Source organism: Lepisma saccharinum, chromosome 7, assembly GCF_977018435.1.
Source record: "Lepisma saccharinum chromosome 7, izLepSacc3.1, whole genome shotgun sequence".
NCBI classification, from domain to species: Eukaryota; Metazoa; Arthropoda; class Insecta; order Zygentoma; family Lepismatidae; genus Lepisma; species Lepisma saccharinum.
In genome coordinates this window covers 7472591-7488734 of record NC_139235.1, presented here as the reverse complement: position 1 = coordinate 7488734, position 16144 = coordinate 7472591, and the positions used below count along the sequence as shown (strand labels likewise).

The following is a 16144-nucleotide window of genomic DNA, read 5'->3' as shown; positions in this document are numbered from 1 at the left end:
TTCGGAAAAGGTTGAAATTCAAATTTTACATAGATTGATATTGAAACTTATTTCGAATTATTTCATGTACATATTTCCACGATGTTACCTCTAATAAACTTGAGAAACACCAGGCGTTTTTCGATGACCAACAACACGTAACAGCAAGCACATTACGATTTGGTGACGTTTACTCGGAACACGAGTAATCTGTGGGTTAGGTTATTCTGTGAAGCACTGCGAAATTTGGAGGGAATTTGTATAAATTTTGTTGTGGGTATATTTTTTTTTGTTTTTTTACTTACAAACGTAAGTATCATATCCTGAAATGTTTATGTCATGTATATGTATAACATTTCCCGTAAGTTCAACTGATTTTATATGTTGTACTCTGCGTAATTATTAGAATGTGTAGTTACAAAACTGATAGCAGCAACTGTCAAAGCGTGACATTGTTACGTGTACTGACATGTGACCTTCGTTCTAAGTTATAAATGTTATTTTAATTTTAGAAGGTGCGAGGATGATTGGTTACATCTGTGCCATTGTCAAAAAACTTTTTAATTTCCAATAAACAACGTATGTGACATGCATGTTACCATGTGATATGTATCTAACAACTCTGCGTGACACCTTTTTAAAAACTGCATTTTCTTTACACCACGTTCCAGAAAAAACGAACGTATTGAAGTAATCTTACATAAAGTCAAACACAATTATGCAGAGTTTATGACAGATTTCTGACGTGAACCTAATGATAATTGATGTATGAAATATAAGATTGAAAAATTCCTATACTGGTAGTGAATATGGTTGATTGGTTTCAGTTGTATTGAGAGTTTGCTTCTTTTTAAGTTTTTAACTCTGTCCGTTTTCTTACTTTGCAAGTATAACACCATTAAGCCTTGTTTCCATGATATAAAAATTCAATATGCTGACCAAGGCAGTAATTTAATTTTATTATAAAACATAAACTAAACGTAACGTTTCAACCTTATAACAAGGTCAATGTCTGACATTTGTACTTCGTGCAGAGTCTGAAGAAGACCTTGCTATAAGGTTGAAACATTACGTTTAGTTTGTTTTATAATAAAATTAAATTACTGCCTTGGTCAGCATATTGAATTTTTAAACTTTGCAAGATTTGAAATTATGCCTTTGTTGTACACTGAATGCAATTTTTTACATGGTGTTATTTTTTTAATGTAGTCTACACCTTAGGAAACATTGCATTGACTCGTTTTCCAAGGGGAATTATTTCATAATTTTAGAATGATTGGGTCGACATTAGCACAAAGATTGCATGAATGTTATGTACTTTTTTGTTTGATGTTTCAACAGAAATGCACACATTTGGAGTTGACAGCAATTTTCGACGTATTCTTTCACTATTTTAATGTGCATACAAACTGTTTTACTAAGCCCCGATTAGCCTCTCTGTGCATTAAGTGGACTTACAGCAACAACAATAACAACTAATAGAAAGTTGCGAAAGTACTCACAAGTGCCGGGCCATACTTCGGGATAAAATATTTCCATTATTTGTGTTTTCCATTTGCTGGAACCATCAATTTATATTCCGTAAAACATTGAAATCTGTCGATTAAAAAATCAACATAATTCTCAAGGTGTCACAGTGGGTTAACTGTCCATTATAAAATACAGGATGGAGCCCATCACTACATGTTGCCCAGGCAACGGTTGGCAAGTGGCCACTACCTGTAAAGTGGTGCAATAGAAGTATATGAGACAGCAAAAGTATTTTACAAGAAAGATGCAGCATGCATTCATTATGCCTCCATAGCATATGCATGCACACATGTAGAGAATTCAATTTGTGTAAGGGAGGCAAATACATAATGAAATGAAATGAGGGTATGCCAAGAAACAAAACTGTGGTAAATAGAACACCTAACATGTCATTATTAAATTTGTGTACATTGGACACACATCATGAATAATTATAATGTATTTTTCTTTATTCTTGTAGGATAATAGTAAAATTCACAATGCCAGCTGAACAGATACAGTATTCAGAAAAGTACTTTGATGATATATATGAATACAGGTAAGATAAACATTTCATTACTAGTTTAATCTAGTCAAAACACCTTTAACTCATTTATTTCGTCCTTTTTAACATTGCTACTTACTTATTGTGCATTGCGGAACATTCTATAAGGTGTAATTATTAATTTCTCACTAAGATAACTTCAGTTTTTCATGTTACGAGTAATTATTGTTGTTCCTTTTTTTCGCTTGCGTGCCACAATATGACGTGAGCATTCTGGATCATCGCGTGTCATGCTTGTGTTTCGTCGATTTGGAGTGGGTATGCAGTGTTTCCAACCTTGTAAATGAAAAAATACCTACTTCCGGGTTTTAAATTATGCTAATACGTAGAACCATGCACGGATAGCCCCACGAACCATTCACAGTAAGGTTAGGTAAGCATAGATAAAATTTGGGGTCACGTAATCTTTTTGGAAAAAGACGGGGTGGTTGGAAACACTGACAGGGGGTTACGTCATCAAACGCATGGAACATCCTGTTGAGGTAGACAAAGTACATGGTAGGAATGGCAATTGTGATATTTTTATAGATAAAAACATGAATTATGGCTAAAAAAGATGAAACGATGACAAAAAATACATGCGGGAACTTCAACAATGCTACAGAAAGTGATTCACGTAAGTAGTTTCTTGTGTAAAAATGAAGAAATCCGTTTTGACTAGTTCAAACTGTTACCAACATTTTCAACAAGATGATAGATATTTTTTATATCAGACACAAAAAATTGGAGTAAGAATTGACAATATAGAGAAAGTCTGTAATTTTGTTAATTTTCAGGAATACAGGAATAAATGTCTGACAGTATTGAGGCATGCAATTTTAATTAACTCCTAGTTTTTATTTGATTTGCTATATGCTTTTAATTTTATAAGCAAGGTGTCTAGACATTGGAACTTGGAGAAATGCCACTTTGGGTAGTTCAGAAATAAGGGAACTTCAAGGCTAGCAGCTTTGAACATTTTTCTCGCTCACGAACCAACAGTTGTTAATAGTTTAATCTATTCATCTTTTGGTGATGCCAGCAGGGTTTTCTCTACCACTAATATAATTTATAAAGGAATATAAACTCTTGGGAATTTAAGGTATATTGCAACGTTTCCAATTTTCACAAATGCTGATACCGTTTATTGTTACAGACATGTGATCCTTCCTTCTGATATTGCAAAGCATGTTCCAAAATCTCACCTGATGACAGAAACTGAGTGGAGGAATCTTGGGGTTCAGCAGAGTCCTGGATGGGTTCACTACATGATGCACAGCCCAGGTAAATGTTTTGACTCATTTTCTTGGTTGGAAGTTAAGCGATTTTGTTCCTTTTTAGGCACTCGTGCATAGACCAGGGTTTGGAACCAGAACCGTCATTGGCAAGATCCCGAGTTGAGAACTCAATGTGCTTGGCAATTAAGTTGAAATTGCAGTGAAGTGCTGCCTATCGAAATGTTTTCATTTCACAGATTTCTTGTGTGCATCATCAGGGAATGAAGGATTCATATCAGTAGATCGGGCCTCCTCAATGGTGTAATGGTAACTTCGTCACCTTGTAAGCAAGGGATCCCACTTTAAACAGTAGGTCCAGTTCCGATTAGCCTTTCTGTGCATAAAGTGGACTTAAAACAACAATTCAATCAATATCGGTAGATCAAATCAGTTCCTTGTGAAGTGGCCATCGTGGATAAACACAAAGTACCATATTTGCCTGTATACAAGATGCACCCCATTTTTCATACACATTTTTGAGGGAAAAGCTTTATCACTGAATTTATAATTAATTTACAGTATTTGAAATACGAAGTAATATGTAGGTCTACTTTCAAGAAATAACTTACCTAATCTAACTAGGAAAGAATACATTTGAATCTTCTTCGTCCCAAACCACAAGAAAGAAATTGTCTAACTCAGAACAGAAAATTTCCAGAAATGAAAGTAATCAAAAACTGAGTATCGACGTACAAGATGCAACCTGTTTTTCAGACCTATTTTTAAAGGAAAAAAGTGCATCTTACATGTCAGCAAATACGGTAATTATGCCATGCAACTGTCAAACTTTCAGAGCATGTGCATGCAGCTACAGATTCATAACTGTCACTGCCATTTATTTTTTGTGTCAAATAACATTAAAAAATCGATTATATGTTATGGAAACAATACCTTGCTGGCAGGTTGTGATAACTTTTAACATCTTCCACTTAAATCATGCTTTTACACAAAAGAGGTCTTCGTAAGTTTTGTCCATACCATACTTGAAATTTTCTTGCTTTCTGGCAGAAAAAAATAAATGTCAGTTGCAACCATGAATCTGTGGCACACGGTTGTATGCATAAAGGATAGAAGATACAGTTTGGTCAATCTTCATGTGTGCTACACACTGTGACAGTTTGTCCATGTTGTACAGTAATACCCTGTATTTAATTAATGCCACCTTTTTCCTTGTTATTCATTTCGGACTGTATTCGTTTTATTTCAGAACCACACATACTGCTTTTCCGTCGATTGAAGCCAGGTTCTATTCCCAATGGCGTTCCACACACAAGCTCTCGCCACATTGAAGTCAGCTGAGTTACTCGTTTGTGACATGTACAGTTTCAACAGTTTGTTTCTTTTTATAAAGTAAATTCCTTTTCAACTTTTCTTGTTCCATGTTTTCTTTAAAAAAAATGATTAAAAAGTTTACCTTGAAAAATCATCCAGTAAAAATGTTTACAGATTAAGCTTTGTGCCTATAACCTGCAGTCAAGAATAGAGGAGGAGGGGGTTTGGTTGCATAATTTTGTCAGTGTGCTGATCTGGTTAAGTTAAATTGTTATTGTGTTATCACACTCAAAATTTCACATCTTACCAATGATTGGTATCATCAGTTTGTACTTTTTTTAAAATATCTTGTCAATATTTCATCCTATTTATAACCTGCGTGCCTTTTCAAGATAAAAATCACAATGTATATTTGATAATAAAGATAATCATTGTTTGCATTCGGAAAAACACACATGGCATTTTAATTGGTTTGTTTTCATCATTTTTCAAGAATTCATATCTATTTTATTCAAATTCATTGATATAAATTGCAGATGAAAAATACTGTGGACTTCCATTTGATATGCATTATAGAATTTTCATATTTTCCAAGGCTGCATTTATAATGTATGAAAATTGCTCTGATATGTTGTAGCAATTATTCAATGTGAATATAATTGTGATCTAGGTAATTTTTCAATGTTAACATTATCATTTGAAAATGTATGCTACTAAATTTTTAAGTTTTGTGTCAACACAAGCATTTGTTGAGGTGTTTACTAAATAAGTTGGCCATTCAAATGATTTTGTACTCTACAATGTAAATAAACCATTTTTCCCCAATGTGAAAATATTTTATATTTTACCACCTTTCACTCAAGATGACACAGTGTGGCAACTCTTCATTAACCTAGTTGAGCTCTCTCCCCTTATACAGATCCACTTGCTTTATCCATTTTGGCAACTCGTAAGCAGGGAACGGATTTTAATGTAGTGAAAATGTGCTAAATATGAAAATACTGTGTACAAAATCCTTGCTTCTGGTGCGCAACTAGCAGCAAGTGAGGGGTTAGCAATGCGCTGCTCGAATTGAGACTCTCTTCCAACGTTCCAAAATAACGTAACAACCAGGAGCTGCTGCTGGAGTTCTCATTCTCTATTGTAGGCAACAAGTGTAAGTAAACAAATTTCAAAAGCAAACAATTGGGAGGTGTAAAATTGAAAGAAAATAAAAACAGTATTGTTGGGATAACAGCAAACTTGTAATTAACGCAAATGGAGGGTATAAAAGAAGGCCTTAAACTTTCATTTAACATCACTTCAGACTGTCAGTTATTCGCAAGAAATTCACCCAACTCTTTTGGTCTCACGGGTACATGTAGTACATGTTGAGAAATGTTCTGAAATATGGAAATAATATGTAAAAGTAACTAAAATGAGAAGACATATGTAAAAATATGGAAACTAAATTTTTTTCGAGTCTGCATGCCATGATACGTGAAGATAAAACAAAATAGAACTGATTTCAGCTTCATACATATACACCACCACCACCACCAACCCACCTGCTCTCATCACCCAATATCATCCCCACCTGAACAAAATCAGACACACACTACTCTCTCTTCTTCCCATTCTGCACAGTGATCTGAAACCAAAAACATCTTTCCTGACAAACCCAGTGTGGTTTTCAAATGCCCCCCCCCCTACCTCCAACAATCCCTCTCTACAAAACCAACATCCCACAAATGCAACTGCCCTAGGTGCAAAACCTGCCCCATTCTTATCACCTCTCACACCCTCCAGGTGCACATGGCCTCTGGCAAATTTACCCTCCACCCCAAAGGGACCTGCCACACCTCAAACTTGATCTACCTCCTCACCTGCAACATCTGTGGTGATTTTTACCTGGGGGAAATATCTACCGCCCTCAACCTCTGCACCTCCATCCACAACCTGGATTTCACTGTCGCCGTCCATACAAACAACCACAATACCCCTTTCAAGGACTGCTTCCGGGTAGCGATCCTCCATCTCTTACCCCAACCCGCCAAAGCCTCAGTTCGCAAAAGATCGGAGAGGGCTTATATATCAGCTATGAGTGCAACCATATCCCCTGGCCTGAACAAGGCCACCCAGTAACTGACCCCCTTCTGCAACCCATCCCTCCCACCCTACCTCTGTTTCGACGAGCCTGGTGACAGAAGTGTTTTTTCCGTTCTATACACTATTACTTCTACCAGATCTCCAACTTCCGGTTCAGTCTTTTTTCTTGTACCGAAGATGCAGCGTTAGAATGCGAAAATTATAATTTTTCCCTTGTCTGGCGAGCATTTCCTTTTTTTTATTTTTATTTAGCCTTTTTGGCCCTCCTTGCTTTTATCCATATGTATTTACATATCTGTTCTCTGCTCATAAGGTTAAACAGTAGTCAGAAGTTAAAATCAAGGTCACAGTGTCAAGATGTTCCACATTCAATGTCTGGCTGACAACTGCTACCCTTGATTTCGACTCTGAATATCAATTTAACAAAATACATGATGTGAAGAAAACATAGTACAGTAATTAGGAAAATTAACCCACGTGTTAACCTTTCTTCACATCCTGTACTTGCCTAATTTCCTGAAGGAGTATTGAGGTTGAAACATTAGGAAGACCATCAAGATACCTTTCTAAAAAAAAAAATTATGGTATTTAAAAACTAAGGAACTTTTAACCATCATATAGTTTTGAACCAACTGTCCATATCCATATGATTCACGATTAGTGATGGGATACACTGGATTCCAGCCAGTACAAGTATATCCTGACATAATGTAGTGCAAAATTCTGGTATTTCATTATATTCATGAATATACATTTATGCAATCACTTTTCCACATTTTTTTTTATATTAATTTTGGTGGCAGCAAGTTCCAATGAGAATGGCAGTAGCCACAGAAATTAATAGAAGAAAAATAAAAGTGCAAGTAACTTGTTTCCATGTTAATAAAATATTAAAATGCTGACGAAGACAAAATTTATTGTATAAAAAATACACACTAAAAACGTTATGTTTCTCTAATTTATTGTGAATCTTCATCTAAAGAAGACCCTGTTAGAGGGTGGAAAGATGAAGTTTTTATTGTATATTTTTTATACAATAAATTTTGCCTTGGTCAGCATTTTAATGTTTTAAGTATAAAAAAAAACAATTTTCACTTAAAAAACTAGCCTCCTGCTCCATGCAGTTCATGCGAGAACAAACCTCACGCATCACATGAAAAGTGACGTATGGAATGCCATAACAAACTTTACAATCTCTCTCTCTCTCTCTCCGAGAGAATGAGAGAAAGAATACAATCATAACAGGACTTATTGAATGGGGAATGGCCATAACTCTAACGTATTAATCTCGTGCGACTTTCGGAACCTGGCCTTGGCACTACATCCAAAAGAGATACAACACAGATAATCAAAGGTTTTCTTCAATTTGAGATTCTCATAATTTTATTCATATATTTTTTTCTAATTCATAAGAAACACTTAATCAAACATGTATATGTAAGGCATTACTTTATTTACATGTGTAATCTGATAAAATTGTACTAAACAATTAATAAATACATATAAAAAACATGGTTCTGTACATAAGTAGGCCAATAAAAACATACAAACTCAATACATTTATGTGTTTACAAATAGTCTACAGTTAACTTTCATTTCACACAATATTGTAAAATGCCATAATCTTTACACTGGAGAGAGTATGAATCTTTTACTTATTAAATACTGAATACATTCTTCAACAGGAGAACATGCAGATGTTTCACTTTCGGCACGCTAGCAACAACACTAACAATGCCACGCTTGCAATTAAATTTCACTGGGCACTTGAAAAAGTGAAGACACGAGTAGCTGAAGAAGTTCAAATATATCCTATCTATGAGTTTTGATAATTGATTGACATGTACGCTGTTTTCCATGGTATTAGGGTGTGTGTGAATTGGCAGCACTGTTCCAACCACTGAATCCTCCGACCATTATCGTCCGAATCTGAGGTATAAGTGAAGTTGAAGGGGAGAGGTGGAAGGTGCAACAAATGCACGCTTCAACTCACTGTAGCCCTACACCTGGCAGCCATATTGCAACTTTCACTTTGTAGATGCAATGTTTAATGAACAGACGATTTAAACTCTGTGCTACTTGAACAATTTATTGATAACGTTGTAGGTAGAAAAAATGTAAAATAAGAAATCACATGCCTCATTAGTAGCAAATAGGTGGAATCTGGTGCAAGAACGGGAGGAGTTAAGGACAGTCTATTTTCTCTTGGTAGACAAGACAGCATTAAGAGGCCATAGTGCGGGGGTTGAAAGCACTGTAATGTTTGGTTGGCATCTGCCTTCTGGTTCCTTACTGTGTGCCTGAACACCAGACATTTGAACTGACACCTGTACTGCAAGGGAACGCTTTCATTTAGAAGACTTTGGCGGCAGAGGAAAGCGATGTGAAAGAACATAACGGAGCATTTGCCAATTAGGACACAGCCTCTCTTCACTAAAAATATGTCACTGAGATTCCTTGAACTTGACCATCTAAAAAATATGAGTATTTATTCCCAGACACTTGATAACATTTTCAGCCTTCATTTACCAAGGGAGATTTCACATTGAAGAGACATGTGTCATTGAAGATTTTGCCAATCGGATACAGGTTTGCATAACTGTCATGCCACTACCATATGGAACACTTCTATTGCTTGGTTCATACCCAAGTAGTATGTCGCTTGTGCTTTGCAGAGATGCAAATATTGGTGTTACACCATACTTGCCATATGAACAAAACTTGTCAAAAACAGTCTATTAATTTGCCTATTAAAAATTCTACATGGTGTTTTCTTTAGGTTGAATATTAAATTCAATATATCAACACCTATATTTGAGATTCAAACTTATTTGTCTGTTCAACATACTTGCGTGTTATTTTATGTTGTACTTATATTAACCTGAGTTTAAGAGATGAATGTTCATATATTATATTTAATATTTACAATTCTTGAAAATTAAATGTACTGTTTCTGACTGATATGTTCTTTTTACATTATTTTTAGGAAGCTTTCAGACCAAAGTGACAGTGAACAATGCAACCTTTCGATTCGAATCGACACTACAAGGTGCCAGAGTCGCCCTTTTCTCAATGGCATGCATCAGTCTATTGTTCACATGCGTGGTGCATAGTTCCTCGCAGATTGAGGGGCCTGTGTGGCTTGTCACTTCGTTGTGAACCCTACTGTCACTTGTCGCTTTGACCTGAAATCTCCCTAAGAGACCTGACAATTAATCAACAGCCTGGTAGCTGCATATATTAAAAACCCTCCTCCACTGCCACTCATCCAAAATGTACAAAATCTCCATTAATTCCATCTCCTACTCAGAAATTGGCTTGTGAATTTGATTTTCAGCACAAAGGTATCCATGCACTTCCAATTAAAACTTACAAAACTGCACCATTGGTAACAGTGGCTGATTGTACATCCAAAAAACCTCCACATGGAAAACTTAAGCAGCTTACACCAAATCTTAGTCCCACTGTTATCAAACATACAGGCCACATATCAAGGAGAGCTGCTGAACCGGTTGGAGTGATACGTGAATCAAATGTGAGTGCCAGCGACAGCTTTCTAGAAGACAGCACAGCCGTTTCAGAGGGCGAGATCTCAGTTTTTAAAGTAAGAAATGTTTGGACAGACTGTCTTTAGCTAGTTTTATATCACCAAGTTCCTGAAGATGAAAAGCTACAGTGGAAGTTTGAGAAGTATCTTTATCTATCTGTCTTGGCTACAGCAACACAGACATCCAATACAGCTGTACACTGGAAACTGAATTAGGTATATGATAGGGCTTGTCTTATGAACGTCTGTGCCAGCAAAAGCCAACCTTTGCCCTCTGTACAGTTTATTGTTGCATGGAACAAGAGCATGGACATTTTTAGAAAGACAGAGGCAAACTTGTTGGTATAGAACATCAGTGACTCAGGTTAGAAATCCTGTGTTTAATCACTTTTAAATTGGGGAGTTAACATACAGACTGTGTAATTAAGATATTAGCTACTAGGAAATCTGGTGGTTACACTTTACTGGAAGAATGAATGGAGAAATATTTTTTTTTTCTAAGGAAAAATCTTAATTTTATCCAGGATTCAGTTTCGTTTATTGAAACACAATAAACTATAAAAAAATCTTGCTTTATTTCTGAAGATATTCTAAGTTTCATGTCAAAATATCCATGATACATTTTTCTTCTTGTGATATTCATGTCAAATTAAATACTTATATTGGTTATGAAGAATGCAATTTATAATGATTTTCTTTTTAAGTATTTTTCTTCAAAGAAAGTATATATTTCTTCAATATATAGGATGTCCAGATAGATATCCAAAAATAAAAATGTTGTGGCAACTTCGCTGTGAAAATTGTCTTGCAAAATATGATTCTAAAGTGAAGTGTGCGTGACATGACTTGAAGCCCATGACATACTAAACTCTCCCTATATTTTTGACACACTATTTATACTTTTGGTAGTTTCACCTACCGGTGCAGGGAATAAGATGGAAAATGCTTTCACTCGCATCACTGCAGCACAATATCCATTATTTATTGATACAGTTTATTGTTATTGGTACCTTTCCTTATACCTGTTATCTCGTAATGTTGGTTATGAGGGTCCTCACAAATCATCCGAGGAACATATGTTATGATGCCGTAGTGATTATTTTGTACACCATATGCACTAATTTTCTTTTTCGGTACTTGTCAAGGTTAGGCAGTTAGAATCAATGATACTTGGTCCAAGTATAGGTTCGATGCAACAAATCTCAGTGACATTTAATTGCAAGCGTACTGTTGGCAGGCTAGACCTGCCATAGTAATATCATTTTGCATTAATACAAGTCTATACATATGCACACGTACACATATACATACACAGGCACACGCATCCACAAAAGCGAGATGATCAACTCCACACGATAATAATAACCTGCCTGAATGCTCTGTAGACTCCTACACGGACGTCTCGGAGTTCAGTCTCAACATGAACTTGTTGGACTTTGGGTCGATCACTTCCTCCGTTATGTTGAAGTGGGGAAGAGCTCGCACTTGGCAAAGTAAAGACACATCGTTCTGCCGAAGCTGGAAGCAAGTTCCATGCTGGATCGGTCTGGAGAGCAAATCTTCACAGATGAGAGCCCAAGTCTGCACTGGTTTCTGCTCCTTCTCGTTCTGAAATGAAGTTTGATAAAAGGATTATTAAAAATTACAATGGGAGTGTCAGCACAGGCTATTTTCACCCTTCTAACATGGGAAACAGGAGCCTGTTATAAAAACCAAACCCAATTCAAGTGAATGGATTAAGAAGAACAAACATGGAAATTAAATCCTTATGGACAACTCATTTAATCCACAAAGAACCCAAACCAATACTTCAATTCATAGCACAAACATGATTGAAATTTACTTCTTACACAAATCTACACGGTGAACCGAAAAGAAATAAACAGATTAAATGCCTTAGAAATCAAAAACGGTTTGTATTATCAGAAAGCATTTAGTACTGTTTTATAGAGAAAGTCTTCAAGTTTATAACCTCCACTTTTAGTTGGCTTTCATGACATCAGGATCAATGTGGCCGCTAACCAGGTAGAAAAGGCTTTCTGTGCACTTGAATTTGCAAAAACAAATTTTGTTACTGTCGTACAGTGTCGTTTTAGAACACGGTATGGCAAACAACCACCCACAAGGCAGTTCATCTACGATTGGAGCAAGAAATTGCATGAGGAAACTGGTTGTCTGTGCAAGGGGAAAAGTATTCAGGAAGAACTGGGCGATCGCATTGATATTTGTCATGTTACAAAAGAGTCACACACACAACATTTGTCACTTAGCCATGTAAACTTCAGGACATACTCTTCCAACCATGTAAGTATTTCAGCCATGTTATTAAAACTCTTGTTTCTGTAAAACACTGTAACTGTCTATTTCTTTTAGGATCACCCTGTATATGCACAAATACTACATGACACTTCAATCTAATCCTGGTGCCTGAAAATTTTCACCTGGTGCTTGAATTTACAAATTCAGTGCTAAATATATATATATATATATATTCTTTTAATACTTTGTATTCACTTATGGAAATATCCATTACCTTATTGTAAAATAACAAGTACAGCACATGTTTTTTTTTAAATTTGTGTGTTTTCCGTATCACGTGATATCATTAAATAATAATAATCAACATGCCATTACAAATTTTTTCACTGTTGTTAGCCAAATTTTATTGCGTAGTTATTCATGCTGTTACTAGTTGAGCTTGCTTTAGCCACTCTGGCGCATGAATTAATTACTTTTAATCCAATCTTGTATTAATAAATTAAATGTTTTAAGATTTCATTTCAAATGTGTAGCTTTATCTTAGTGGGATTCATGGCTTCCTTTGATGATATGTTTTTTAAAAAATGGCTCCTGAGAAAAGAAGCTGACACCTGAATTAGCTTTAGCTTTTCTACCGGTGCATAATCGGTATTTTAATATACCCATGCAATTTTTTTAATATTTTAAAGCAAAACTGGTAAATTGATGCTTATAATTAGAGTGTACTCACCCACCATTGTTAATTAAAATTTTGAAAACTCTTTTAATCGTTACAATTTTCAAGCATAGGTAGGGTATCTACCAAAATAACAAATCCAAAAATCTTGAATGTTCCCTCCCACTTTTTCTTAACATTCATTTAATCGTCCCCTACTTACGTATAGATACAAATTAAGGAATTTTTATTCAATGAAAAACCCCAACCACAAGGCTAAGATGAAAACTGAAACTGTGTTTAACAAGAGTTTTAAACTTGCTTTAATAATAATGTGTGTGTGTGTAAAACTTAATGATTCAGCCTTCATCCTGGATGGGGAATGAGCACATTAATTTAATGTTTTTACAAAACTTCAATGTAATTCTCAAGAAACAAAGCGAGAAAATCTTAACCACAACTGAATACAAGTTTAGATGTCCAAATATTCAATTTTATCAAATCCCAGTACAAGTATGTAACAATGTAAATTCACTATACTGTAAAAAAAAAATAGCGAAAATTCTTGACTTTTTCTTGATCTACCCGTTGATTACTTGACAGGTAGACACCCTGATAGGTATTGTTGGGAATCGGTAGAGTACCGGAATTGATGTGGGTATCGGTTCACAGTGGTATTGACGCAACCCTATTGTGAACAATGACAAAAAATTTCAATTAATAAAACATGTACATTTAGTTCCACTACACTTACTTGTAACACTGGACTGGGCACAATGAAAGGCTCAAGAAAGGCACGTGGAGTAAGATCGTGGCTGAGGCAATTAGCCAGGTGAGCCAGGATGACTTCCACCGAGTGGCGCGGCTGCTGCCTTGTTACTCGCAGGTACTTCTGAAGAGCCCTGGCCAACGATGGGAACACAGCTTGAGCGGCTTCATGGGGGTCCATGGGGATTGCTGGAGCTGCAATGAAATAATCATTATATTCAGTGTTCACCAATATTCCAGGATGGGATGGTACATACTCGATCAGTATCAGAAAGTGTTGAAATTTATTTATCAGACTAGCAGATGCTTGGGCTTTCATGGAACAACAAAAATGCTACATGACACTTTCACAGAATCTACCCTAGAAATTATGTGAAATCTTTTACACTTTTAATTTTGCAAAAAATTTGTGTGAAAAACTGGATTTTGTGATTACAGAACATGCATTTAATTTAATATTCTGCTATAATTCTAGAATATTTTAAAGCAAAATTATTTGCAAACTGATGCTTACAAATGAAGTGGAATATTTTTCAATATTTTAAACAACTTTTAATTGTATCTAAAGATATCTGTTTGGCGGTTATGCAAAGATAGGTATTTTACTCTGATAAGCTTACTTTTCATTTTTCTGTGCAAATTTTTCCTCGCGATCGATTTAGCCACACGTCTGATGGCTTCATCAGGCATGTACCAAACAAAGAACACATAAGCAATTTATGCCTTCTGATGGCATAGTGGTACAGTCATTGGTTTTCAATAAAGGGGTCCTGCGTTCAATACTTGGTGGATGCACAAATACATGCCTGATGAAGCCATCGGACAGGTGGGAAAATCAATCACGAGGAAACTGAAAAATGAAAACTAAACTTTTCAGAGTAAATTACAATTTTGAAGAAATAGTATGAATCGTTCCGAGAATCGGTTCACGGCGGTAATACTAATATATTGATAAAATTACAGACAAGTTTTACAAATATTCTATATTACAAGCAAATGTATTCCAATTTTCAATGTTTCTATATTGGCTATACAGATTTGAGTAATCCTGACAATGAGGATGTATTGATTACATGGAAAATGGGTAAAAGACAATGATGCATCCATCGTCTTCAGCAGGGTTCAAACCTAGAGCCTCTTGTTTCTCAGTGCACAATACTGACCACTCTTGGTTGACCTCTTCTTGTAACCATACATGTGTACGTACATCTGTAGCCTTATAGAAGAGGATAATGTTAAAAGAAGTTATAACCACCAATGACATCCTGGGTTTCGGTGTTGCATTATTACAGGGCTAACAAAAAGATCAAATTTTACATTTCAACATTATTGCAAAAATTTCTTAATTCAGCTAGCTTATTGGGACACACCTTGTTCGTTTTGTAACCGTTTGATATGGGTAAATGCTTCTTCTGCTGCAGTGATGAGCCTAGCTTTGCGCTTCTTCACCCGTCGCTCATAGTCATGTTCTTCGTAGAATCGTTCGTTGTGGCTGGAATCCCGGCGTCTTGCGTGAGCAGCCAACATGGCTCTCGACTGGCCCTGTTGCAATATGCAGATACAAGCAATGAGGTATGAATGAAATATAGATCTAACATCTAATCAATCAATGTTACAAGACAATCACCACACATAATGAAATGGGGATACGAATAGAGCAAATAACTTGTGCTAACTAAAAGGAAACTACCTCCCCCCCCCCCATTAAAATTGCACATTATGATTTGTTTATATCATTATTTCAAGTTTATCATGTCAGTGCTCCATGTGAAAGGAGAATGCAAGAGTATGGCATCCTCCAGTCCAAGCCATCTCACCATGATAAAACCATAGGAACATCTCCCACCTAGCCTCAACGCTCAACCAAACATCCCCCCAGTTGATAATATCTACTTCAAGCTCTGTATCATATTTAACTGTACCAAACAAGGAACACATGAGCAATTTATGCCTTCTGATGGCATAGTGGTACAGTTATTGCTTTTCAATAAAGGGGTCCTGGGTTCAATACCTGGTTGATGCACACATTCCATGCTTTCCAGATTTCACCAGCATGCATGAGACTGGTGCTACAAAAATGACATCAAATTCGGTGAAATTCGGAAAGCTCCACACTGAAACAAATGAAAGTTAAGATTCCAAATGCGCACGCAAATCCCAGTTTATCAGGAAAAATTCACCATCAGTGACCAAATTACAGAAGATATTTCATGAATATTATATATTTTCACTTAGCATAATCTTAT

At 35.9% G+C, this 16144-nt stretch overlaps 2 protein-coding genes across 2 annotated transcripts in view; one reads left to right on the top strand and one right to left on the bottom strand.

Annotated features, from left to right (window-relative positions):
- The first annotated feature begins 188 nt into the window (after positions 1-188).
- LOC145989697 (cyclin-dependent kinases regulatory subunit-like) lies at positions 189-5406 on the top strand. The gene is made up of 4 exons (XM_083124930.1): positions 189-288; positions 1970-2047; positions 3189-3316; positions 4517-5406. The coding sequence occupies exons 2-4, from the start codon at positions 1989-1991 to the stop codon at positions 4606-4608; spliced, it is 279 nt and encodes a 92-aa protein (XP_082981056.1). The 5' UTR covers positions 189-288; positions 1970-1988; the 3' UTR covers positions 4609-5406.
- Positions 5407-8437: 3031 nt separating this feature from the next.
- The window catches only part of Vang (Strabismus domain-containing protein Vang), a 29031-nt gene continuing 21324 nt past the window's right edge, over positions 8438-16144 (bottom strand). Inside the window, exons 6-8 of the mRNA XM_083124929.1 lie at positions 15269-15440; positions 13885-14093; positions 8438-11824 (exon numbers count right to left, since the gene is read on the bottom strand). Of these exons, the coding sequence (XP_082981055.1) occupies positions 11606-11824; positions 13885-14093; positions 15269-15440 (600 nt within the window). The 3' untranslated portion in view covers positions 8438-11605. The remainder of the gene's footprint in view (positions 11825-13884; positions 14094-15268; positions 15441-16144) is intronic.

Coding starts and splice junctions, on each gene's coding strand:
- LOC145989697 (XM_083124930.1), top strand. CDS start 1,989: ATGCCAGCTGAACAGATACAGTATTCAGAAAAGTACTTTGATGATATA. Junction 2,048..3,188: donor GATGATATATATGAATACAG/GTAAGATAAACA, acceptor TTATTGTTACAG/ACATGTGATCCTTCCTTCTG. Junction 3,317..4,516: donor CTACATGATGCACAGCCCAG/GTAAATGTTTTG, acceptor GTTTTATTTCAG/AACCACACATACTGCTTTTC.